Source organism: Ammospiza caudacuta, chromosome 1 (genome assembly GCF_027887145.1).
Source record: "Ammospiza caudacuta isolate bAmmCau1 chromosome 1, bAmmCau1.pri, whole genome shotgun sequence".
Taxonomy (NCBI): domain Eukaryota; kingdom Metazoa; phylum Chordata; class Aves; order Passeriformes; family Passerellidae; genus Ammospiza; species Ammospiza caudacuta.
The window spans coordinates 122,715,838-122,741,091 of NC_080593.1; the positions used below are offsets into that span (position 1 = coordinate 122,715,838).

The window sequence follows — 25,254 nt, forward strand, 5'->3', positions numbered from 1 at the left end:
GCAAAATTCTAACACTGAATTTTGAAAACATTTGAGAAAAGTAGATATTAGTATTTTATCCAAGACAATCTTTTGATCAACCTTCTAATTTCAGGTTTAAAGTCATCACTGCTAAAAATCAAGGTACTTTTCCAGGTCCTAATTAATGAAAGCATGCAAACAGCAAACCAAGATACCCATCTCCCCAGTCCATCATAAAAACTGCTAACCAACAGCAGTAGCAGGTTGACAGTGAGCTAACTTAAAACTTAACAAACATTGAAAATGAGGAAGAGAACAGTCTCCTAAAATTCAGTTCACCAAAAGCAAAAGCAGCCACCAACACCAGCTCTGGAAACAACAGTCATTACAGGCTGAATCATTTCACAAGCTATATATCCCTCTCATTAATTGTTTGAATTGGCATTGGTTAACAAGTGACTTAATTGACAACCATACAGGTAGAAAGAAAACATCCTACTTCAGTATCAACAAAATTGAAATTAGACTTACTCTAAGTTCAGAGTAATCCACAGACACTCCCTGTGTGTGAATTTTCTTTGCTTCTCCACATACTTGCAGTTGCTCATCCACTTGAGAATGTCCCACACAAGTTGTATGATGTACTTGTGAATCTGGAATTACACACATTTTTGAAATCAAGATTTCTTTATCTGTAATACAGTATCAGTGAATTATCCTGTACCTGGAAAAGACTAGCCCTCTGCAGTAACAGAGACAGAATTGTTATCTATTTTTTATTACAGAGAAATGCTTGACTTCTATCCTTCTGGTACTGCTCCATAAAAACTAGGAACTCAGACATGAAAAAAAGCACTAGGGAAAAAAAGGCAGGATAAAACTAGGAAAAAATATTCATGCTGCCACTCCAGCACTGCACAGTAAACCTGAAGTTAAAAAAACCAAACATGGTCTAAAAAAGTAGTATTTTAGGTTAGGAAACACATCTACACATCTTATATTTCAAACATTAGGACATAATTCTTCTATTCCACAGGGTTCTCTGGGTCCCCACTGTTTTAAGTACAGCTGTACAGTTTACACTTAGGCTGCTTATTACTGGGAAGATACTTGCACAATTCAGTACCATTTGGAAAACAAACTGTAGATTCAAAAAAAAAAAAGAACAGCCGCTGTAAAAGACCATGGCTGTAGCCAATGTAACTACAGGAACAACATCATTATGCAAGGAAGACTGTGTGTTGATTTGAGAGAGACACAAAAGAAGTAACAGAATGAAATTCAAGAAGGCTAAAACCTAAAATAGTGTAACCCTCCTCAAGAATCAAAAGGAGCTAAATTACCTGTTTGACCTTTCACTTACCACTTGAACCTGCATCTTCAACAGTTCTGGCTATTTGGCAATCTGGCATTTCACTCTCCTCTCTTAGGTCTGAACATTCAGGAAGCACAACACTCTTTTCTCCAGCAGGGGATTTAGCCACAAGGGTCACTCTCGCACTTTCATTTTCTGTCACATTTTTCTGGTGTCCTTGAAGTACATTTTCATGTTCTTCCATAGGACTGTCCTGGGAGGATACAAACTGAACATTCTCCCTCTTTACTGAGACACTTGAAGAGTCTTCCTTCATTTTGCATTTTCTTTTTGACTTATCTACAAAGAGATACCAAAAAAAAGTAAATCAAACCATTCCCAAAGCAGTTCTTTCTTCAAAACACAGCAGCAGCATCTTGCAAGGAAAATAACCACAGGAGCTTCAGCACCATCTCCCTACATGTGTCTAGAGAAAAGGTTGCAAGTTCATGAGATCAGTTCTCTATTAGATATATTATAGGCAGAGAAGGGAAAAACACTGTTTCATGTAACTGAAAACTAGCTAAATATTCAAAACAGATGCAGACAATGCTTTGAACTTCAAGATATAGGTGCATTAAATGTCAGTTGGGACATCAAGGCCAGGCTCTTACAATGTCATGCAGCCAGTGCAATTAATTTCAGAACCATACTGAATGAAAGACCTCAGGATTTACCCCACAATTTGAAGCAGCATAATGAAAAATTCAATGCCTCTGGCATGAAGAACCAAGCATCACAACCTGCTTTTAGGCCACAGAAACAGAGAAGGTAGCAGTGACTTTAGCACCTTCTACAAGAAAGTCTAAATAAAATGCAACTTGCCATTAGAGCAGGAGGCACTGGTGTCCACAGGTGCTGTGGGCATCTTCCATTTCTCATTACACTTTGGGTTTGCTTTCTTATACCCGCAGAGCAAAGAATTGGGTCTTGTGTGGCTGGTTACAAAGCATGAGACAAGTCTTAAAATCCTGAGCATCAAAAAACATACCTCTTTCCTTACGAGAGTCTTTAATTTTTTGGCAGCGTTGCTCAAAACCTTCATCCATTTCATTCCTCACTATGGAATATGCAGTATCACTCAACGTACAAGCTTTGTGCCTCAGGAAATGATCTGAAATTTTTACAGCCAGAACTGAGCATTTTCCACCAGTCAATGAAACTCTTTATTTTGATTAATTAGAATGACTGGGGTTTTTTTCATATGCAGGTTCTGAAAGATTATCTCAGTCTGTATTTTCAGCATAAAACCAGAAAAGTTATTATTTAAGAAAAAGTACTAGTTATCAATGAACACATCTATCACAATTCCATACCCAAACAGTATATTTAATACTAAAACATTTACAACCTGGCAATAAATGCTCTCTGGGGTTGTTTAAAACTGTCTAATGGGGTTCTTTAAATTTATCTGATACCATATCCACTGTGGGATTACTAAATTTCCACAGAAAAAATCTATCAATTTACACATCTGAAATTTTTCCAAATTAGGCATAAAAATACACCCATACCTCCAGGCCCTTTATTTGGTTTGTAGTCTAAATAATTGCTACAGATTAGATCGATGTCCTTCAGAAAATCTCTTGCTGTTAAGTACTGGTGCATGTCAATCTTGGAGAGAACTGTCAAGAGGTCCATGGGCTGTTTAATGGTGTCCTTGTAATTGGGTGCCTACAAATTAAATATGCATGCTCTGAGATTTAAGCTACAAAAATTAATGACTTTCATAAAGTCAAATAAAGGACTTCATAAAGGCCCTAAATATTTATAACACCCTCAAAGATGCAGAAAATAACCAGCTTCTTGAAAATAGAAAAGGTATTTCAGGTGTCTTTGAAGAGACAGACCAAGAGAGAGGAAAAAAAGAAGCAGGGTGGTCAGAAGCATGTGTGGAGCAGAGAGGAGAACTGGCAGGATGCATTTCATTTCCTTTTAGAAAATCACAGCAGAGAAACCTTTCTCAGTAATGTCATCTTGGATTCTCTTTGTTGTTGGCAGCAAGAAAAAAACTGCAGGATTTGCACCTTTGAAGCACCAGTCCTAAGCATCTACTCTAGAATGAGATAACTGGACCCAGAAATGTCAATTTCTTTACTTAGAGCTTAAAAGGAGCCTAATGACTACTTTAGATGATCTATATGTTTATAGGTTATTCACACCTTGGAAACTAAAGGAAAGAAAAAGAAAAGTGAGTGGATGCTTAGAGGAATGGGACTTTGCTGAAATGCACAGCTATCTTAAAACTACAACTGACTTTGAAGTACATGCCCCTGGCATAGACTTATTCATTAAATTCAATGGGAAGTGTATGGGAGCAAGAAAAAACAACAGCCCTCATTGTTGATTATGTACTGAGAAAAACCACAGATGAAATTGGAATAGTATCTGAAAATTCATTTGACAAACTGTTGCTTCTACTCCTGTTCTCACAGAAACTATTTAATCAAAGAGCTTTAGACTTTATTAAAGCAGCTCTTTAGGTATTTTTATAAATATAAAGTGATCCCTCTGCTCTTTAGTGCTGTAACATACCTATGTATCCAAACCTTTCCATGGGCAAATTGTGTCGGCATTTGGTGTAACTGGCACTTGTACTAGACCTTCCTTGTAGATCCCTTCTAACTGAAATATTCTAAAGTTTTAAAGACCTTTTAGAAAGAACATAGGGCTTTCAGTGAATACACAAATAATAAACATTTGAGAGTCTCAAGGAGTCAAGTAAAAGCAAAATTCACTTCTTTCTTCTTGGAAAATCAGAATAGTATGGTCCTAACATGAAAGATAAACCTTCCTAGAAAGAGCACAAGAACACCAAGAAATATAAACACAGAGGAATTATGAATACACACAGTTATAAAGGCATTATAAGTCAATACTAACCTCCTCTGAGACAATGGGCTTTGTAAATACTTTGAAACGTTTGTCAATGACAAGTCTTTGAGCCACATCTCTTAAGTAAATCCTGAGTTCACGCAATGTATCCTCTTCCTGCTCTTCCAACTGTCTTATTTCTTCCTCTGTCAGCTTTCGAGGCTTAGGTGGTGGTGCTACAGGCAGCACTTCCAAAGGCTGGCAAGCTGAATTGAATCAGAAAGTTGTAGTTAATTGATGGTACTCATATACAAGCACATGAAAAATGATTGATAGAAAATTATCACCCAAGCAAATACTTTATTAACTGTTAATCTAGAGTTAGCAAAGTTTTATATGTAGAACATCCTCCTCACTTGTGTTGGTTTTTAATGCAGGAGGTTGAGCAGCTTGCTTCATAACTAAGTCCTCAAAAAAACGTCTTCTCTCAGCACAAGTCGGACGTGGTATTCTGAAAACTTCTTCATATTCATTATTAAACAATGCTTTTATCTAAGGCATGAAGAGAAAATATACTTCAGTTATACAAGGCCATGCACACTTCTTATATTTTCTTCCAAAAAAATTAGTACCTCTCTGAATTAAACCGAATACTTCTCTGGACAAGACTATAAATTAACAGTTATCTTTGTGGCCTTAAAAGACTAGGTTCTTATAGCATGGCAATTTCAAGTGCCTTTTCTAAGGATCACATTCTAGATTTTAAGCTCCATGAAGAAACTGAATTATAAACAACTGAGAAAGGAGTGATTGGGGATTTACCATCCCAAAGGCTGCTTATTTTCCATTTATGTGCCTTGCTGTCCTTTGGCTTGAATCTTTATGGCAGCTACAAAGGGAAAATGGCAAGGCTCAGAGGAAAAGTGCTGGCTTTTTAGTAAGGTGATTGGGCTTTCTCTGATTTTATTTTCAATTAATTTAAATGAAGTGTCTCAATTTAAATACTTCCAAGTTGTATTCCGTAATTTTTCTATTTCTACTACCAAAAATTATGGAAGGGATTTCAATCTTTATTTTAGAAGGCAGTTATTAACAGTATGAAAACTTCTGTTACTCAGACAAAATAATCTGAGCAACACATTCACATTTTGAACACCTTCCTTTAATGAGCAGTCTCACATGTCTACAACGCTTAGCATGTCTTCTTGAGGAATTTTCTTAAAGAATACACCTAAAAATTGATTTCCAAGTTGCTTAAGCAGAAACTGAAACTTAGCTTTCTAATATGTTGAGTTCTCACCTCGATGAAGGAAGCAATTTTTTTTAATAACTTACATTTGAAATGACATTCCATCAATAACACTGTGACCTCTGTATTTTTTCAGCAAAAATACATCTGACTTTTCTGTAAAAATGTTTTCAGAAAAACAGTCTTTCCTTCCTAGCTACTTTTCAAGCACCACACTCTTCACTAAGGACACAGCTAACCACCTTGAAGCCACCAAAACCATTGTTGGAAGCAAGTCCATACATCTGTCTAATAATCTTGAGTATGTGAGAAGGGAGAAAAAGCTGGATCAAAGTCAATTTTTACTCAGAAAATACTAGGCAAACGCTTTCAGCACTGTTTTGTCTAAGCAAGTTTTAAGGGACTGGGTTTGGATGCTTGAGTAACAGCTACCAATTTGCTTAAGAGAGGCATGTAACTCTAATGCTTCAGGGAGTTACAAATTATCAAGAAATTGAGTAACAAAGGAAGAAAAGTATCGGCTGTAATACCTCTTCTGGGAGATCTCTCAGTTGTACATTAGATGTTGCAAGGAATAAAACTGGAGTAAACCTTGGGATGTTCTGCAGTAGTGTTGTAAAAACAGATCTCAGCGTAGTTCCAATAGTGTCCCACCATGAAGGGATTTGTGGGACATATATGATACTCGGTGCTGATCTCTGAGCTTCTCGCATCAACTAGTAAAATGAAAGGTTATTTGGATAAAAAAACTCCACCACATACAACAGACTACTAAAAAACTAGATATCAGTCAAACTACCTTATGAAATAAGAGGTATAAACACAAGATGTGAAGACAAATTGATAAATGACTCCTTAATAATCAGGTAAAATTTGCACTTTGACTCCAATATGGACATTTTTATGCAGAGAGTAACAGATTTGAATCTCTGCCTGATTTCAAAACTACTTAGGTATAAAATAACTCTAAAGAGCCTAAGAATTCCTCACCCAATGTAGTGGTGTGCCTAAAAACCCCCAAAGCTAACTCTTCAGCAAGATGTATTTGCCTGGAGAAATCACTACACAACTGCAGCTAAATCATTTTCAGTTCAGAAGGGACACACACCCAATTCAGCCTGGAGCACAGGCTGAACAAACAAAGGTGTATGTGAAAAGATGAGGGCTAACACAGCACAAAGTGCCTGGCTATAATTCATAACTTCAAGCACATTTTATGAGAGGTGACCAGTCCTTAGACTGTCTGAAGAGCTAAATCACTCACTGCCTCTCATTACCAAACGTGGGCTTAGAAAAAACACAAGCCACTGCCTACAGATGGCACCTCAATCACAGAAGACAACTCACATCTACTGCATGAGGGAAGTGGAACAGTCCTTTCACACAACAAACTTCTCCATGCACCACTTCAGATTAACAATCTGAAAAATACTTGCTCCTCCTATGTGACAATTGAGTATCCAGTCACCTAATGTGTCTGTCCTAACTTGCACAGCTCTGAAATGCTGCTACTAGAGATAACAATATTTTAACACAGTGATGCCAAAAAACAAAGTGGATTTACTGCCCAAAAGTAAAAAAGCAAAACAGCACTAAATTGTTTACATTTCCTTTTCCTAGTTAATGAAAACTCAATATCATACAAATCTAAGTATTCCATTTTAACACTTTTGCTGCATGTAATGCAGCATTAAAAGCTGCATATGTAAAAAAACTCCAAACAAAGAAAAAAATTCTTTGCCTCAAAACCTTGGCTGCCCTACAAACAAAAAAGAGGCTACAGAATGTGCGTTGACATGCTGTCAGGTCGATGCAGAGCCATCTACTGGTAGCACAGACTCTTAAGAAGGAACAAAAACAACTTTCTAAATCCCACATGAGACCAGCAGGATTTCTTGCCACAAAGAGAGGTTTATTAGCAGCAATTCCCATCTTCCTGAGCTTCTAGTAATATTCTCCCTGTTACATTTCAAATGGATAACATGGCTATGTATAAAATCCTTACATGGTGTCATTCTATTGGAAAAGTGGATTTTCAGACAGAAGTAAACAAAACAGCACATTTAAGTCAGGCCAGTTATATTGACAATGACTTTTGCTTACTTCACTAGTTTATACACTAATCCTATGAGACTAACAAGAAAAAAAGCTACCTGTACACATGTCTCATCTGGTAATGTGCTAGCAAACAAAGTTGGTGTATCTAGTGAATAAATTGGAAACTTCTCCAGGGAATGTATTACTGCAGCTGCCAAATCAGAAGCTTGCCCAGATCCTGGCTCTTCAATTAGCAAGAAGCGTGGCCTGTAAGATGTTGGTTGGTCACGAGGATTTCTACATCAATAAGTAGAAAACAAGTTTAAAAATGAGTGATGAATAGGAAAACAGACATTAAAGTTTTTTCCTATACACCTTGTTTGGAAATACTCTCCCTGTTCCACAAAATAATAAGCTGGTCCGTGAACAGGAAAACTATCAAGGCCTACTTTCTCACAAACTGGTACTCTGCCTCTGCTAGAAATCCTGCCAGTCCCCAGCACATCTGCTACTCTTTTGGCTGGCTTAACTAACAGCTCTTAAATCCCAGAGACTGTCCAGCCAAATACCCACACAACAGTTCAGTTTGATGGGTCAGGGCAATGTACTCAGAACAGGAGTAACCAGCTGAACCTTCACACTTATGTCTGGCAAATATTGATCCTTCCACACACACTCAGCTCCTTCATCTAGCATCCCTCACACCAAAGAGCTCACACACTCAGCTGTCTTAAAAACAGCCATAACAGGGACAAACGTACCTGCTGAAAGTGAGGAATTCTGCCTTCTTGTGATCACACGTTTTATGGGTCTGCTTCTCTTCAGAAATTGTTGGTGATTCCTCATCACTATCAATCACATAATTTCCTAAAACAGGATTTAAAGAGAAGAAAGGGTTGTTAACTTTCCTGCATAATCCATCTCTGTCTTGTATTAATACACTTTCAAAATCGGTGCTGAAAAACACTTCTTTTGTCTTTCATCCTTTGAATGCTATTTCCTGAAGAGTTCATTCTACCACAAATCAAAGGAGAATGTAAAAGTCTCTACAAAGCTGTCCTATGTCCCACGATTTGCAACAGGTATTATCTTGCTGTTGACAAAAACTTGTGAGTTTTTCTCCTTAGAATAAAGATGGTTAGGAACAACTTATGTAGCTCCCAGACACTTGAAAAACATTTCTCCTGCTTTAAACATTTATTTGAAGAGGTGCTAATAATTTAAAGCTTAGATAAATGTGATGTTAGCTCCTGTCAGAAACAGGGTCCTCCAGCAGAGAATGTGTAGTTCTTGACTGCTCTTGCATGTCACTCACAGCTCCCACCCAGCACTGGGCACACACAAATTATAAAATTGTGCTGCTAGTACAGCTGAGTACATTTGTGTATGTTGATTGCCCAGATCCCAAGATTTTGCTCCGGCAGATTTTAAAACAAGTGGATGTAGATGTTCTACCTTGCTGTTGGTCCTTCTTTAGTGCAAGCTCAGCATGGGGAAATACTCTCTGCAAGGTTTGTAAAATCCTTTCCAGGGTGTCTTCTAACAGTGGCTTTGAAATAGCTGATAGTGCTTGCCCAGGGGAAGGCACAGCCCTCCGTGAAGCTGGAACAGTCTTCTGCATGGCCATGGAAAAATCATTTGCTTTTATTTTAATTGAATCCATGTTTATCTGCAGTCTCTGTCTGCTTTCGTATAGCTGAGGATAGCGATGCCGCAAAGCACAGAGACCAGTTTCGGCACATAAGGCTTTAATATCAGCACCACAGTATCCTAAATAAACAAAACAGGAATCAAATGTTATGCCAATCTCAGACAAAACAGAATTCAAGGCCAATACTTCTAAAGGGCAACACTGAAAGACTTTGTATGCAGCCATAAATTACCAGGCTAAGAGACAATTTAAAGAGTTACTGCACCACAGAAAAGTTCTGTTACATGCCTCACAGCCTAATATCCTGCACTCAGGCAGCAGCTTGCTGCTCAAAACTTCGTTCCTGGGAAAGATGTCACAAACCCATTCAATGTTCTGAGAGACAAGAAGAAAATTGAAAGCAGTGTCTAAATTTGCTCCCATGCCAAGTGCCTCCTCACTGCCTCCCTCTGCCACAAGTTACAAGGGCTCTAGTGCTGCCTGCTACAAGCTCAGGTTCCGTAGGACTCAAGCCACATGTGGCAACCCACAGTTTTCAAGCTCACCAACACATTCTTCAGCCAGCTCTTCAAGTAAGTGGTCGGAAGGCTTCGGCTTCCAGTCTCGTGTGTGAATTTTGAAAATTTCTTTTCTTGCCTGGAAACAGTTGCATTTTAGTTTGGCCTAAGTTTTCTTTTAAAGGAACAATGACAACACAAACCCACAAAATCCCTTATACCAATACAAATGCTTTTCTTATCTGCTAAACCTTTTAGTATTTTAAAGGTCAATTATTAATACACTGTCTGCTTCTTCAAGCAGGAAATTTAAGAATTCTGAACTTGTTACATTAAACTCTTGCTGGGGGCTGCAGTAAAGTAAAAGGCATTTAACATGTACCATAAAAGTGAGTTTTCCCAAGTGTGAGACCCAATGATTCCAAAGAAAAAATCATTGTAAAATCTTTATCTGCAGTGTTTTCATCAAAGAAAATTCTCTCAAATTAAGTAAAATTTCATGAAACTTTTAGCAGACAGATTAATTATGGCAGATTTCTAGAACTCTATCACAGTAGAGAATCATGCATTAGATCTTTTTAATGACATCTCATCTCCTCTTCCTGAGAGCAGATGAAAGCTGGAGAAAAATATTTGTGCACTTTTACTAGCTTTTAATCCAATAAGCCTTTTTGTCCTTTTTCCAAGAAGTGATAAGAAATATCAGAGACAGCCAGTGAGAAAACACAAAAAAGAGGTCACCAGTTTTGCATGCTATCTCCTGCCTTTCAATATTTTTATTTACCCATTTTTATATTGCTTAACTATTGCCATTGAACTAGAAGCTTCCCAAGCCCTGCACCTGTGCAGTATCCTTCACATCTTTGTCCACGTCCCTGTCAATAACTTCCAGTAAGATCCCAACATATTTAATTTGCTCTAGCATCAGCCTTGATCAAAGTTTTTGCTACCAAGGAGGCATTCTCTCACCCTTTCTTTTAATTTCAAGATGCTAGAGGGGTAGTTTAAAACTAATTAATATACCCATTCTTAAACATTTTAGTTACTATCAGCATCCTATTTTCTTCACCGGTCACAGAGCAACCAAAACTAGAGAATGAGAATCAACTACTTGTTGAAATCACCCTAATCATATATACTCAGCACCAGGTCTGCCCTGTACACTACAATGCAATTTCTCCAATGTCCCTTTTTGTCTCCCTATAGCTTTGTCCAAACTGTACACTACAGATGGAGACTTGCACTGCAGCACAATGCTGCCTTATTACAGGGATTTGTCATGAAGATGGACTTTGCCACAGAAGTGCAAGGTTGATTTGAAGTTCTGACCTCTTTGTTTGGCAAACTGAAGCGGAATTCTCGTTCAAAGCGCCCAGGTCTTCGCAAAGCAGGATCTATAGAATCCAGTCTGTTGGTGGCTCCTATCACCACAACCTCTCCTCTGCTGGCTAAGCCATCCATAAGTGCCAGAAGTGTCCCCACAATAGAGCTAACAGAAAAATATGGTTTTCATTCACCAGCTTAGTAAATTTTCTTCAGTTACACATAACCTTGTCCAATGATCACTCAAAAAGGACAAATTTTTACTGATGAGATTCTGTTTAGCAAAAGACTCATTTTAAGCCATAATAAAATACAGGCAAGGTAACACAGACCTTTTGCTGATATCAAACTCAGCAAACAGTTTTCAATTACTGTTTAAAAATCTGAGATTCATTTTCATGGAATTACTAATGGGTAATGAATGGGTCACTTGAAGTTAAATAAGTTGCCATCTCTTTTTCAAAAATATCAAGCAGCTTCTATGTAGATACAAAACATATCCTACCTATGAATTTGGTCTTGTTTACTGGACCGTACAGGAGCCAGAGCATCAATCTCGTCAAAGAAAATAATTGAAGGTCGCATCTGGTAGGCCTACAATGAAAACACAGGAATATTGACATCAGGAAAACAGCCCTATTTGAAAGAGAAAATGAATGAAAAACATTATGGTTGGAAAGGCAACTATATTTTTCAGACTCTGTTAACTGAGGTCACGGAGTAAAGTGGCATGAGTAACAGAAAACAGCCTATATCAACTCTAGGAGACTGGGTGACAAGAAACAAACCACATCAGGAGTTTTTACATCTCCCTGGCAACCACAAGAACAGAGACAGGACTTAGCTAAGTTACATGTTCTGGAAGCAACTCTCTGTTATCAGTTTAAATGACCCTGCTTTCAGCCTCTTTCCCTCTGATCTTAAGCCACCATCTCTTACTTCTTGAAACATTTTTGTGACTTTTTGGGAGGTTGTTGGGTTTGTTGTTTTGGGGGAGAGGGGGGTGGTATTGGTGGTGCTTTGCAGGATTTTATTATTTCCTTTACTAACCTTTCCCAATACATCTCAAGATTTCAACCCCTAAAACTTCATTGAAAAAGGAAACAGTGACAATCCCATTTCAGTGAAAGGAGCTGACAAAACAAGTAGAACATAGAAATTTATTTCAAACTCATACAGAGCACATGCCAAATTTCAACCTTACCTCCTCAAATAATGTACGAAGCTGTCGTTCAGATTCTCCTATCCATTTACTCAGGCACTCAGCACCTTTTCTCATAAAAAAGGTCACTCTCATGTCACCTTGACTGCACTCATTAGCAAGTGCACGAGCAAGCAGTGTCTTTCCTGTCCCCGGTGGACCATAGAATAGACAGCCTCTGCAATAAAAAAAAAAAAAAATTTAAAAAGTCACATAAGAACAAAACGTCATGGAAAAGCACCTTTTACAAACCCCATCCTTAAAACACACAACTCTACTCTCCTAAACAAAACACCTCATGGGGAAGATAACACTAACAGCTGAAGTATCAGAAAAGTAAGAAATGTTCCTGCATAATTCTCCAAGGCAGCAAAAAAGCAGTAAAGAAGATAATGAGGAAATACAAAACCTTGATAAAAGCTTGCAGCATCCTAAAAGGACACTCTCAAAACTTCTGGCAATCCAGCAGGGGTGGCTGGAGCCAAACAAGAGCAAACTTCCAATGCAGAATCTGAGACTAGGCTAACTTAGGAATCATCAGTTCATTTTTCAACAATGCACTCCATATTCATTTTTTTTTTTCAAATAAGTCAAGTTTTTATAGTAAAACATTTGATTCCCCTTTAAAAAGCTTTGAGTTACTGGAATTGGCTTCCCTTTGCTGGTGATAAAGGAAAAAGTATTCTAAAGCTGGAAAGATATTCTGCATTTCTGCATTTACCTCAACTAGAAAAGCACTGCTGCTTCAAAAAAGAATTTCAATTAATGAAGAAGCAAAGCACAGAAATATTTTCTTTCTATTTTGAAATATTTTTTAAGTTATTGCAGGCAAAGAATTTTAGGTCCTAGTTCAATATGCCATGACTGAGTTTTGTTGACCAAGAATGTATAAAGGTAACAAGTAAAACACTGGTATTTTTTTTTAACACAGAAGCCACTTAGCTCTGCAAAAAGAGGACGGATTCTTATTTTAGCTCAAGTACAACAAATACTGCAAGTTTCTAGCTGCATATCCTATCAGTTGCAAAAGTGATACTTGAGAACTTGAAAAAAAAAAAGAGTTGGTGGCAGAGACAAGTGGACTTTCACTAAACAAACATTTGACTTTGAGTAGAAAGTATTTCCTGCTTACAAACCAATCAAGTCCATTTCCATTTAGAGCTATAACGAAAAAATCCCCAATTCTGCCTTTGAAAGGCAAGACACTTTACTTTGAAAGGATGGTCTCACCACACAGTAAATCTTTGGGCCAACATATATACTGGATTCTACGAATTATTTTTTTAAGTTATGTTTTACTACTGTTGAAGAAAAATCAACTGCTGAAAATTTGGAAGCATGAAAACATATTGATGCCCCAGCTTAATTCTCCTGAAAATATGTTAATTAGAATTTAAGAGTTTTAAACAGTGTCTGTTACCTTGGAGGTTCAATTTTCAATCTCTCAAAGATTTCGGGATAAAGCAATGGAAAAATGACCATCTCTTTTAAAGATGAAATGTGGTCAGAAAGACCACCCACACCATCAAACTGTACCTAAAGATGAAGTCAACAGAAAGAACACATTTTATATGTTAAGAAAAGCTGCAGCCTTGATAAGGTTCCATGAGAAGCTGGATTGCTTGAGAGAAAACTCAAGGAAGTTATAGATGGTCCATTACTAGAAGTTTCATAAATACTGCAAATGTCTCACTGCCACAATGAATCAAAAATACTTACTGAACCATCTATTTGCATTTGTTCCATGTCAGCCAGACTTCCTCCAGTTTTCATGGTATCCTTGTCAACTCCTGTTGAGGCACACTTCTGAAAGCTGACCAGAAGAGATCTGATTTGAACTGAGAAAAAAAAGGTGCTTTCCAACTTACAATGCAGATAGAAGATTTTTGATTTTCTAAAGGCAGCAAGTGAACGCAGAAGACCTTATTAACCAGCATAAACTTCCTAAATAGGTAAATACTCATTCCAGTGTTTTACATTTAATGGCTATGAGTAGATAAAAGAAAATTGTCTCTCCAGACATTAAACTGAGTTAATTATTTTAACATTATCACTTATGAATACCCAAGCCAGTTAACACAGCACATATAGGAATACAAGCTTAGAACAATTACTCCATATGTGGAGACCATGGACTGCCCTTGATTGATATGATGGAAAATTCCTCCTCTTCCCAAACACACTGACATCTTTCAAATAGTTTAACTTTCACCTTCAAAAAGTTATAGCCCAGGAGAACACTTATTTCAGTGGGTGTTAACATTATAAAGGCTGCCCACAACTCCTGGGCTTTCCTGAGGACTTTGGAATCTGTGTGCCAGAAGATACACATCTGAAAGATGTCAGGTTGAAAACTCATTTGTTAGACTGTTATTAAATTAATATTCCTAGAACATTTGTTAAGTAACAAAACCTATTTCCCCTATTTTCTCTTATAGTGGTTTTCACTTTGAAAAAACAACAGCAAAACACAGCAGCAATGAAATTTTACATCAAGAAAACACATCAATGTGTGTATCTCTACATTTCCTCCCATTCCCACCTGGAAATTAAATTTCTTATTAAAAGTCAATCCTAAAAATCCGGTTTTAGAGACTCCAATTACAGTTGTCAATACCAACAGGTATGACAATTTTGAAAATGTACAATATGAAGATGGCAACACTTGTTAGGCATATGCAAAGTCCTCCCAGGCACACTCCTCCCTCCCTCCCTCCCTCCCTCCCCCCCCCCCATTCACTAATTTCATTAACCTCCTTAAATTTCTCTTTTTCTTCTGTATTTCAAAATCTTCATCATCATCAGAAGAGGAAAAGGAATCACTGCTGAGGACTCCATATCTCTGTCTGCAAACATTCAAACAAATAAAAAATTAAAATGCACTCCAATTAATACCAAAATTTAAGTGAACACTAGCTCGGAGTTTACTTTTAAATATACAAAGTTTTCAGATCATTGGAAATTTTATCTTTTTTCAAAGTACATTATGTGATTTTCCTTGTGACAGCAAATTTGATTTTTCTTAGGAAGGTAAAATGTATCACTAGTGTGCAAAGAAATTTCTTAACCAAGTTACTCCTTTTATCCAGTCTCTGTCTCTCTCTCAGACACACAAATAGTTTCACTTAGCATTATGTAGCCACTCTGTGACACATCAACATTTTAAACTTATTTAAAAACTTGACTTCAAAACCCCTTCCTTCCATAATTGTCTGCTTTCAATGATACTAAACAAAATGCTCCTATCTAGCAAGGGAAGGCACTCTCCATGCTCTCTTTGAATGATCTGACACTCCTTTGTCATTACTACCGCAATTCATAAATTAGATTTTCATTTAATATTTTTCTGGTTTAAGGATAGTTTCGCACAGAAACATGAACTGATTCCAAAGAGACACCAGAATCAGTGTTTGAGTGATTAAAAAAAAAAATCCATTAAAACTTCCATGCAGGCTCTCCCTCTAACTAAATTGTCTTTGGTTTTAAGAAAATAACTTTCATCTCTCAAGATTAAATAGTCTAAGGTTTTCAGAGGGAGATTCTGGCTTCAGTTACACAACAAATTAACTTCAGTTACACAATCTCAGCCACAATCCTCATCATCACTTTATCAATGACCACAAATACTGCAATACTGCATTCCCAAATAAGATCTGATGGCTAGTAAAAGGAATGGCCTGCCACTGCCAGTGTTTGTTTTCTTTATACTCTTAGACTACCACAGTAATAATAATTATCTTATTTGCCACCAGTCCAAAACCCCTTGAGAGCATTATTGAGTCAGCACTATTGAGACAGAAAAACTATCACTTAACCATACACAAACCTTTTGTTCCCTTTGCATGAATCTCTCTCTGAGACAGATGAAGAATGGACTGAAGAATCTGTCTCACATCTTCTAGGTGCTGTTGAAAGCAAAGAATTCAGAATAATGTCACAAACAAGTTTAAGATAAAGCAGGATAGTCAAAGAGGCAGAAAACAGGATGTGTATCACCCATCTCTAAGTTCAGGGGAAGTTTCAAGGCAGGCAGGGGTTAATCAATGCACAATAGAAGTGAAAAAACACACACCTGATTTTTAATGAGAACAGTAAAATACTTGAGTAAGAATATAAAGTCTCTTTAATTACTATTTTTTCAAGGCTAGATAGGTCATACTTTTACTGGAAAACAATAAGGATCCCAAAAGATAAAAATTAATAGCATGTACACAGAATAAAGACATTTTAGAAAAGGTGCTGGCAGAATGAAGGTAAGAAATTTAAAGTTGAGAATATGCATGTATTTCCATTCAAAAAATCTTGCTCCCATGCAAGAAATGAGCTCTTCAGAAAAACTGTGCCTAAAATGTACTTTCCAATGTATCTTGATAGCACTCAACAAAGCAAAGCTTTTTTCTTCTTCATTCACTTCCTTATGAGGAAATTACTGCACACAACATTAAACTCTTTAAGTACTGTTGCAAATAATGATATATTCAAAATGTCCTACACTACAGGTACTCCCTCCTGTCCACAGCCTTTTTGTCATGCACTTCTTTTGGAAAAACACTGAGACCTTTTTTGTCTGAATACCTATGAGCTCTGTTCCAGTACAGCCCTAGAATCTGTGGCAATGGCTTATAAGGTCAAGAGCAACACAGATTTTTAATAGATGAAAAAATCCCACTAATTCAGTCCATCTCAATTGCTTAAGAAAAAACTTTTGGCTAGGGTATAGTCAAGGAAATTTAGAACAGAAGTAGCTTACAATGCTACCTGGATTGTCAGTTGTTTCTTTACCAGTTGTTTCCATATGTAGACTTTCCTAATTAAAAGAAACAGGAAAAATCACACAAACATGCAGAAAACCTGTGAGCATATCTGGTGCCTTCATAGTATCAATTTCAAGGCACTCCATACATGCAAAAGATTAAACTAACACACAGCAAGAGGGAATAGGAACACCACTCAGGAACCCAGGATTAATAACAAGGATTTCTACTCTAAAATAGGGCTTAGTAGATGTGAAACTTAAACACTTGGCCAGATACAAAACTGGCTGTATCAATAAGTCACAGGTTAATTATCCAAGAGTGTGGTAAAACCTAGAACAAAGCAATTCTTAGCAGAAAAAAAAAAATCATACTAGCATTTGAGAGATGATTTAGAAAGTACTATGATAAATTCTGGTTGAAACAAACTGCAAAGGAATTCATATCTGACCAAAACTAACTATGAAATCAGGCTATGGATATGTTTAGAAAACAAAGTTCCTGGCATTCAAGGAGACAGTGGACTACCTTGATTCAACAGAGCAAAACCAAGACAAGGAAAAAATATTGATCAGTGTCTATAATTTTAACATGAGTTCTGCTTGGGACAGGGATGACTTGAGCTTGCAGGCAAGAACATACTGGCACAAGAACAAACACAGATAAATCAGATACCAGTAAATTCACTTTTTAGTAAGATTTGAATGAAACCCCAAGCCCTGAGACAGCTATTTGTAAAAAGCTGGGGGTTTTATTTATCCATTCAAAAATCGTAAGGCAATTCAGCAAGCATAGTATATTATATGTTTCAGCATTTCACTACTCTTTCTTGTCTTCTGAAGAAGGTATTTCCTCCACCTTAGAATGTAGCTGTGGCATGACTGTAATAGTAAGATGTTAAATTATAATCAGAGAACATGAATAAAATATTAGTTTAGATTACACTATGCTTTGGAAAAAGTTTTCAGCTAAATTAAAATTAAAGTAAGCAATTCCTTTACATTAAATGCCATTCATATAGAAAAATAGTAAATTATTTTGGTATCTGCTTTTGTGTAGTGGAACACCCACAGTCTCTTTGCTGTCTAGGTGTCTTTTCCACATCATCCCCTTTTTTTTGCAAGATTGCCTCTGCAGTAGTAAGACACAGAGTTGATATGTAAGAGCACAGACAGGTGAGCACAAAAACCCCACTGAAAACAACACAAGTAGTTAGCACGATATTTTAATATAGTGTGCATAAAGCAAGTCATCAACACTTCACCAAGTTTTTCAACACTACTTAAAAATAGGTAAAATGTTGTTTTTTATAGAGAGGATTTGCAAATATAAATTATTTTCAGTTAATTTTCCCCTCTTGCTGAACACAGTATAAAAAGAATATCATTTAGTAGGAAAAAAAAGAATTCTGAAGATCATATGAAGATAAAAAGAAATTATGGCAGTTTTTCACAGCACTTAAGTTGCTCAGCATGATAGCATTAAGTGAATTTTAGTTCACAGCCATCCTCAGACAACAGGTTGCTTAGTCTTCTTTTAACTGGAATTAAGGTCTCATGCTGATTTTCCATGAATATACACACTAGAAAAAAGAATATGTCCCTGTTGATATACTTTGAAAACCTTTCAGAAAACAATGTCAATTTGGGCTTCAATTTGAGCAAAGAGAATTAAGTCATAGACACATAAGCAGAAATGTAGGACTGCTTCACTTTGCCTTTATCCAACTTTCTGACATTTCCTAACAAGACACTATTTGCAAGCATGAAAGAAAAGTTAATTAAACATGAAGCCAATTCTGGTGCCAAGAAGATAAATTTAGAAGCAAGGTAACATCTACTGAAAGCCTAGGCATGAAGTGGTCATTTCAGTTCACAAGAAACCAGCCCACATAAAAGATGCTCTGGTGCAAAGATCTCTCTACAAGTGGTAATACCAAAAGGAAGGCACTGGTGGCCAATTTAACCATTGACTGTGTCCAAAATCTTTACACATAAAGCACCTGACAAATACATCCTCCTGTGCACAGTCTGTGAATTGTAAACCTTAAGAGAAGCCGCAAGCAGGAGACACTACCTGACCAAGTGCAGTGGAACGTTTATGGAATGTTTGTCAGGTTGCTTGGCAGTGCCCCCCCAAAGTTCCAAGCTTGATCATGCCCAACCCCCAAGTCCCTGGAGGGACTTTACTGTGGCTGGCACCTGATGCCCAACACTTGGCAATCACAGAACCATAGAAGGGTCTGGGTAAGAAGGGACCTTTAGTGACCATCTAGTTAACACCCCTGCCAGGGACAGGGACACCTTCCACTAGGCCAGGTTGCTCCCAGCCCTATTGAGCCTGGCCTTAACACTTCCACAGCTGGGGCATCCACAGGTTCTCTGGACAACCTTGCCACCCTCACAACAAAGATTTACCATATACATAGTGGCACATAGGGAGGTCTCAGCCCAACCAATGCATGCATTTACCACTTGCTGCCGGGAATAAAAACATCTTCTTCTGCCATCAAAAGAAAGTCCCTAGCCAATAGTATGGACAGCACAAAGGCTTGCTAGTAAGGCTCATTTTAGTAGCTCTGCATGATGAAAAAAACCCAACTTACTTTGTTCTAGGATTGCAAAACAAAATAGACCGATTTATAGTGGTGTAAAACTTTGTCGAAGTCAACAGCTTCAACAGACCTTTAAACCCCAATTTTCGTCATCCTTTAAGCAACCAGTATTACAGAAAATATAAAGTAAAGATGGTTTGATAGAATTATAAAGTGGGTTGATCTTGGCTGGAAGCCAGGTGCCCACCAAGCCACCAAGCCCTGGGTGACAGGACACCAAAAATAAGATGGGGAACAACTAGTAGCTTAAGATAAGGCCATTTACCAAAGCAAAGAAAGAAAAGCTGAAGTCTGTGCAGCTCAGCAGTAGCCAAAGCACAGGTGTGTTGTCAGTATCTTTCCAGTTACCAACACAGAGCACAGCACTGCGAGGGCTGCTCTGGGAAAATGAACTCTATCTCAGCCAGACCCAACACAGATTACTTTTCATAAACACAAATGAATTTGCATTAAATCTGCTATTCATTTTTAATTATTTATTGATTAGTTTCATATTAAATGTTCCATTATTTTTCCAAGGATTTTTTTTTCTTCTATTCTGTGGGGTTTTTTTTATAAAGCAGTCAACACACATGGAGTTAGCATGATGGAGCACTACAAGTAATTTTAAAAAATAGAACTGATAATAATTTCTTTATTAAAGCTGTGTTTTTAAGGAGATAAAGAATAAAAGAAAGGTAATGCAGATATGCACACAAATATTGTGATAGGAAACAACAAAACAAAAAAAGGGAGATTACATGTCAAACTGGGCCAGTACAATATTGAAAAAAAACCCCCACATTTTATCTTTATTTGTTGTGTGCTTGAACTTTTAAAATATGCAAGTATGAATTAAAAGAATTATTAAGTCACAGGTAAAAAGTGAATTAAAAATTTAAACTAATGTCTGATGTATTCTAGAACTAGAACAGTCACATTTCTTTATGGTATTTTCAGAGGCATGTTCAAGTAGGAAAGCAGCTGAGACCCACCAGTGCCACTGAAACAATAATAATATTGTAATATTAAAATATTGAATTGCCCTAGCCTTCAGTCATTAATATTAGTTAAAATATTGAATTGTGTTCTTCACAATTAGTGTTTTAAAATCTGTAATGATCCAGCAACAATAAGAAATCATTATAAATTTAATTCTGTATTTGCTTCTTTGTGATTCCACATTCAAAAAACTCATGCAAAAGAAAGGCCACATTAAGAGAACATCAGTGACTCATTTAGGAAATCAGAAACATCTGACATTGCTTTTACAATGTTAATTCATCTCAGCTGTATGAATACCTTTTCAGGTCATTTAATGAGAAGGTTTCTTTCAGAAGATCCCCATTTCATTTATATCTGGCAATAAGTGAACAGTTTGTGGTGAAGGAGATGCTAAATGAGAGGTAGCCAATACCTCATTTGCTGTAGAAGTATTTGATATAGTGAATAAGGTAACACTTCCAGAACAGTTGTTAGATTAAAGAATTTCAGTACTGCCCAGAGATATTCAAACTTCTCTTTCTCTATAAAATCTAAAACCATACTGGAATAATTTAAATCATAATTTTTAAAAAAATTGTTATTAATCCCGCTTTCCTCATTTTCTATACTCTATTTTAAATCCTCCCAGCTTGGGTTGTGGAATCTTAAGATCTCATTTTGTAATTTAACATTTCATAGACTTTAGATCATACAGGAATTGCAGCTATCCAGAGTCAGAAGTTGAGCTTTAGGATACCTGTTCTTCATCTAAACCAAACTGACTGAGAAAACTTGTCCTTCTTTCTTCTTTTAGTATTCTTGGACCTTGATTCTAGAGGACTATAGGTAGCCTATAGTTATGAATTTCTATGAAATATCAGGTCCAAGGCGCCCAAAGTCAGTGAATAATTCTGGCTAGACTTCCTTTGTTTCCATCTAAAACATGGCATGAATGGATACACGAATGCACTTTATTTCATATTACATTTTATTGGGACTTTCTAGTTCCCTGATATGTTGACTCTGCTAAATCTCTAAATTCAAAGTTTGTATCTTTACCAGATAGATACATGTTCCAGTTACCCAAACACACCCTGACAAATGTATCCACTAGTACTCAACAATTCATGGAATTAGTGTATGAACAAGATACAAGAAATTACACATCCAACTGAGCAACTTCCCCCTGATGCTTGCTTTTTCTAACCATCTGGTCTACACCACAATATTATTGTCACATACACTTTTTGTTCCCTATAAATTTCACTTTTAATTCCATATTAAAATACGGATTTAAATAAATTATTTTATAAAGATTAGTTGAAAATCTGTGGCATGCCAGGCACTACCTGAATTTATAGATCCCTGGTTGGTGCTTTGGTCGCAGTAAAATCCCTCCTTCCTTTTATTATTCAGTAGAATTCAATTCTTAAAATATTACCGCTGGAAAACTTCATTGAGTCCTGTGATTTTTTAAATAGCAAGAGAAATGTTTTTTCCAATAGCAATATTGAATGAAATTAGAGATTGATTCTTGTCTTGCTTTCAGTGGGATCCAATCTCTAGCTCAGCTTCTCACTTGCACAAAATTTACTCCCTACAGCATTCTAAATTTTAATTCAAATTTTCATCCTGTGCGCATTACCACCTGTGAGAAAAGGCACTTTCTTCATGCACTTCTTTTCATTTGTGTTAAGTCAAATCTCCTTAAATGTTCAGTTTAACATTCAGTTGGTTCCCAGCTTTAAAGAAGGGTACCCTATCATTTGGGCAGCTATGAATAAAGTCTTTATCCATCATTCTGATCCCTATTTTCCATACATCAGTGCACTGAGTATCCTAGCAAGAACTTTTCCACCCACCCAGCAAACCAGAGCACCACTGTGTAAGGGAGATGTTAGGCTGGGGCCATCTACTGGTTGTATTGCTGAGCTTTCATTGACAAATTTGAAAACTGCTTTACACATGTTTTCATTGACAAATTTGAAAAACTGCTTTACACATGTAATTCTATTGCAGTTATAAAAATAATAGCATATATTAGTATATTAATTACCTAAGTATGTGATGTTTCTTGTGCAATGGTTCTTTGCTTTTAAGATTAAATACTGTATGAAGTTAATATGGACCATTTATCAAAAGAAAAATTAATTTATTTGGCTTTTATAAACAAAATAAACATGGGGGGAAAGGGGCCTCCTACTTCCCAACAGCACCTAAAACAAAATAAAGAATAAAGTAACCAAAAAGAAATTGAAGAATAAAGTGTAAGATTCCATCATGAATTTGTATGTGTTGTTCTAAAATAGCTAAAATGCTAAAATGCACCGTTTTTCAGGGATTAAAAAAGATCTGTCAATTTTATGATGTACCTTAAAGATTCTTATTTAAAATAAATTCAAACCAAAAAAGTTTTAGCAAATTAAGAGAAGACTAAACCCTTTTAAACTGGAAGTTCTAATAAATGAGCAACTATGAACCAAGAATAATCCTGATTGATTGAGTCTGGAGACCAAAAGTATATTTACATAATTATGCTGTTAAGTATGTATTTACTCATTTATTATATGATAATAGTGATAATTATTTGTGTTGCAATTTAGTCTTGTTTCTTATTTTAACTGTCTTAAGGTGCAAGAGAGCATTTTACAGATTTTACAAGTTTAGGTGAGACTCCTTGCACTTATTAAATTGCTATGCATCTACATTAATGTATCCACAGAGACAAAAATATATACATACTAACTCTCTATGCTAATACCTACACTTTTATAAATATATATTTATATATATTTATGTGTATAGGTATGCAATACATGTACATTCATTTACATCTACATATGCATATGCACACAGGCATGCACACTTGTGTATCACATGTAACTTGTACCTTTTATACTCTCAGTTAAACAAAATCCTCTGTTGGCTCTTAGTTATACTGGGACTAAACACTATTCACATCTGCCCTTGGCAGACCCATCAGCAGGACAGTTTTCTAGCAGGAGCTCTAAGCAGCTTGTAATTTTATCAAGAAATGCAAAGTGCATTTTAAAATGTATGAAAGGCAGATAAATAACAAGACTTCCCAGCATAAAGAGGAAAGTGTAAACATGTTGCAGCTTTGGAGCCAAGACTACAGGAGCTAAATCTGGGAAGAAAAACATTGCCACCATCACAGACAGAACTGGTAGAAACACCTGCAAAAGAAAGAAAAAACTGGTTTAGGAATTAAACTGAACAATTGTGGTTTTCCACCTCATTCATAAGAATAAAAACATGTTTTCTGCCACACTAGAGTATCTTTTCTCATGCTGCTGCAAGCTCACCCAACACAAGAGTCATCTGACCTCAAAACACCTACAAGATAGGCATCTTTTCTAGAATACTTCAAGCTCCCTCTACTGTCAAGGAGAAGAGATAGGCCTGGGATAGTACCTGAAATCCATTTGCCCATATATTAGGGACTCCTCAAGGACACTCAGGGCTGTGTGTTGTGCTGGTTTTGGCTGGGCCAGAGTTAATTTTCTTCACAGTGGCTTGGTGAGGAGCTGTGTTTTGGATTTGTGCTGAACACAGAGATGATAACAAACATGATTTTGCTAGTACTGAGCAGAGCTTACACTCAGCAAACTGGTCCTGCTGTTGTTTATCAGGTAATTTGATCCACCTTCCTGCCAGTTTTTACTACAAAACTTATAAAAATCTACTCAATTAAACATTAATGCATAATAATCTCATTTTTTATGTCCACCTGGTTTGTGTCAAACACTAAGAATTTTTATTCCTGACACCATCAGCATTAAGAAGTTGTCACAATCTCTTCCAAAGTGCAAACCTAAGTCTTGCACTCTATTAATACAGCTGTCCAAATAGAAGATTCTTTGAAGTTAAATTATGTGTCTTCTTGTCTCTTTGACCTCAATGTATTCATGCCACAGCAAGATTGCTGTGGGTGCAATTTAGTGTGAGCACAGGAGTCAAAGGATTTAAAGGCCCATCAGCTGATACCTCCTGACTCTGATACCACCCTGCTCCTCCCTGGAGTGAAATAAAGCTCAAATTAAAGCCTTTCACCAGACCTAGAACATCACTGAGATGGAAACCTCCACCACATCTCTGAGAGGAAAACTCTTCTGCCCTTCAGCACTTGCCCTGAATTCAGCCCTTTGCAGACCACCTTCTTCCTTCCTGGGTTTTACATTTTAAGATCTACAAACAGTTGCCTTGTCAGATAAACACCCTCCAACTAATACCGTCGCTCTCCACATACAATCCAGGGCTTCGTTGCCAAGTCCAAGCTCCCACTTTTCAGTTTTCCCAGGCTCTGGTATGTCCCCCCCTCTCTCCCCTCCCTCCCACAGCCTCCTCTCTCCAGAGCCCACACGAAAACGCGCTAAGAGAAGCCCTTCGGTTCACACATGCAAGAAAACATCCACGTTTCGCCTTTTGCTCTTCCAGGAAGCGCGGAACACCGCAGCTCTGAGAGCCACCACTCCACATAGGACAGAGCAGCTCTGAGAGCGACCGCTCCTCACGGGACAGCGCTCCACATAGGACAGGGCAGCTTTGAGAGCCACCGCTCCACATGGGACAGAGCAGCTTTGAGAGCGACCGCTCCTCACGGGACAGCGCTCCACATAGGACAGGGCAGTTCTGAGAGCGACCGCTCCATATGGGACACGGCGGCTCTGAAATCCACCGCTCCACATGGGTCAGGGCAGCTCTTAGAACCAGCACTCGACATGGGTCAGGGCAGCACTGCACACGCGACAGGACACGGCAGCTCTCAGAGCCCCGCTCCGCACGGGACAGCGCTCCCTCAGCTTTCCCCCCGCG

At 37.3% G+C, this 25,254-nt stretch overlaps 1 protein-coding gene across 1 annotated transcript in view; it reads right to left on the bottom strand.

Moving 5' to 3' along the window:
• Positions 1-25,127, bottom strand: part of LOC131558561 (ATPase family AAA domain-containing protein 2-like) — a 28,230-nt gene extending 3,103 nt beyond the window's left edge. The window contains exons 1-19 of the mRNA XM_058806429.1: positions 24,835-25,127; positions 14,832-14,933; positions 13,807-13,918; positions 13,508-13,623; positions 12,091-12,265; positions 11,392-11,480; positions 10,893-11,052; positions 9,612-9,702; positions 8,870-9,185; positions 8,177-8,302; positions 7,532-7,712; positions 5,909-6,094; positions 4,546-4,681; positions 4,199-4,395; positions 2,830-2,989; positions 2,303-2,429; positions 2,141-2,253; positions 1,325-1,615; positions 493-614 (exon numbers count right to left, since the gene is read on the bottom strand). Of these exons, the coding sequence (XP_058662412.1) occupies positions 493-614; positions 1,325-1,615; positions 2,141-2,253; positions 2,303-2,429; positions 2,830-2,989; positions 4,199-4,395; positions 4,546-4,681; positions 5,909-6,094; positions 7,532-7,712; positions 8,177-8,302; positions 8,870-9,185; positions 9,612-9,702; positions 10,893-11,052; positions 11,392-11,480; positions 12,091-12,265; positions 13,508-13,623; positions 13,807-13,918; positions 14,832-14,933; positions 24,835-25,127 (3,093 nt within the window). The remainder of the gene's footprint in view (positions 1-492; positions 615-1,324; positions 1,616-2,140; positions 2,254-2,302; positions 2,430-2,829; positions 2,990-4,198; positions 4,396-4,545; positions 4,682-5,908; positions 6,095-7,531; positions 7,713-8,176; positions 8,303-8,869; positions 9,186-9,611; positions 9,703-10,892; positions 11,053-11,391; positions 11,481-12,090; positions 12,266-13,507; positions 13,624-13,806; positions 13,919-14,831; positions 14,934-24,834) is intronic.
• Positions 25,128-25,254: the final 127 nt, after the last annotated feature.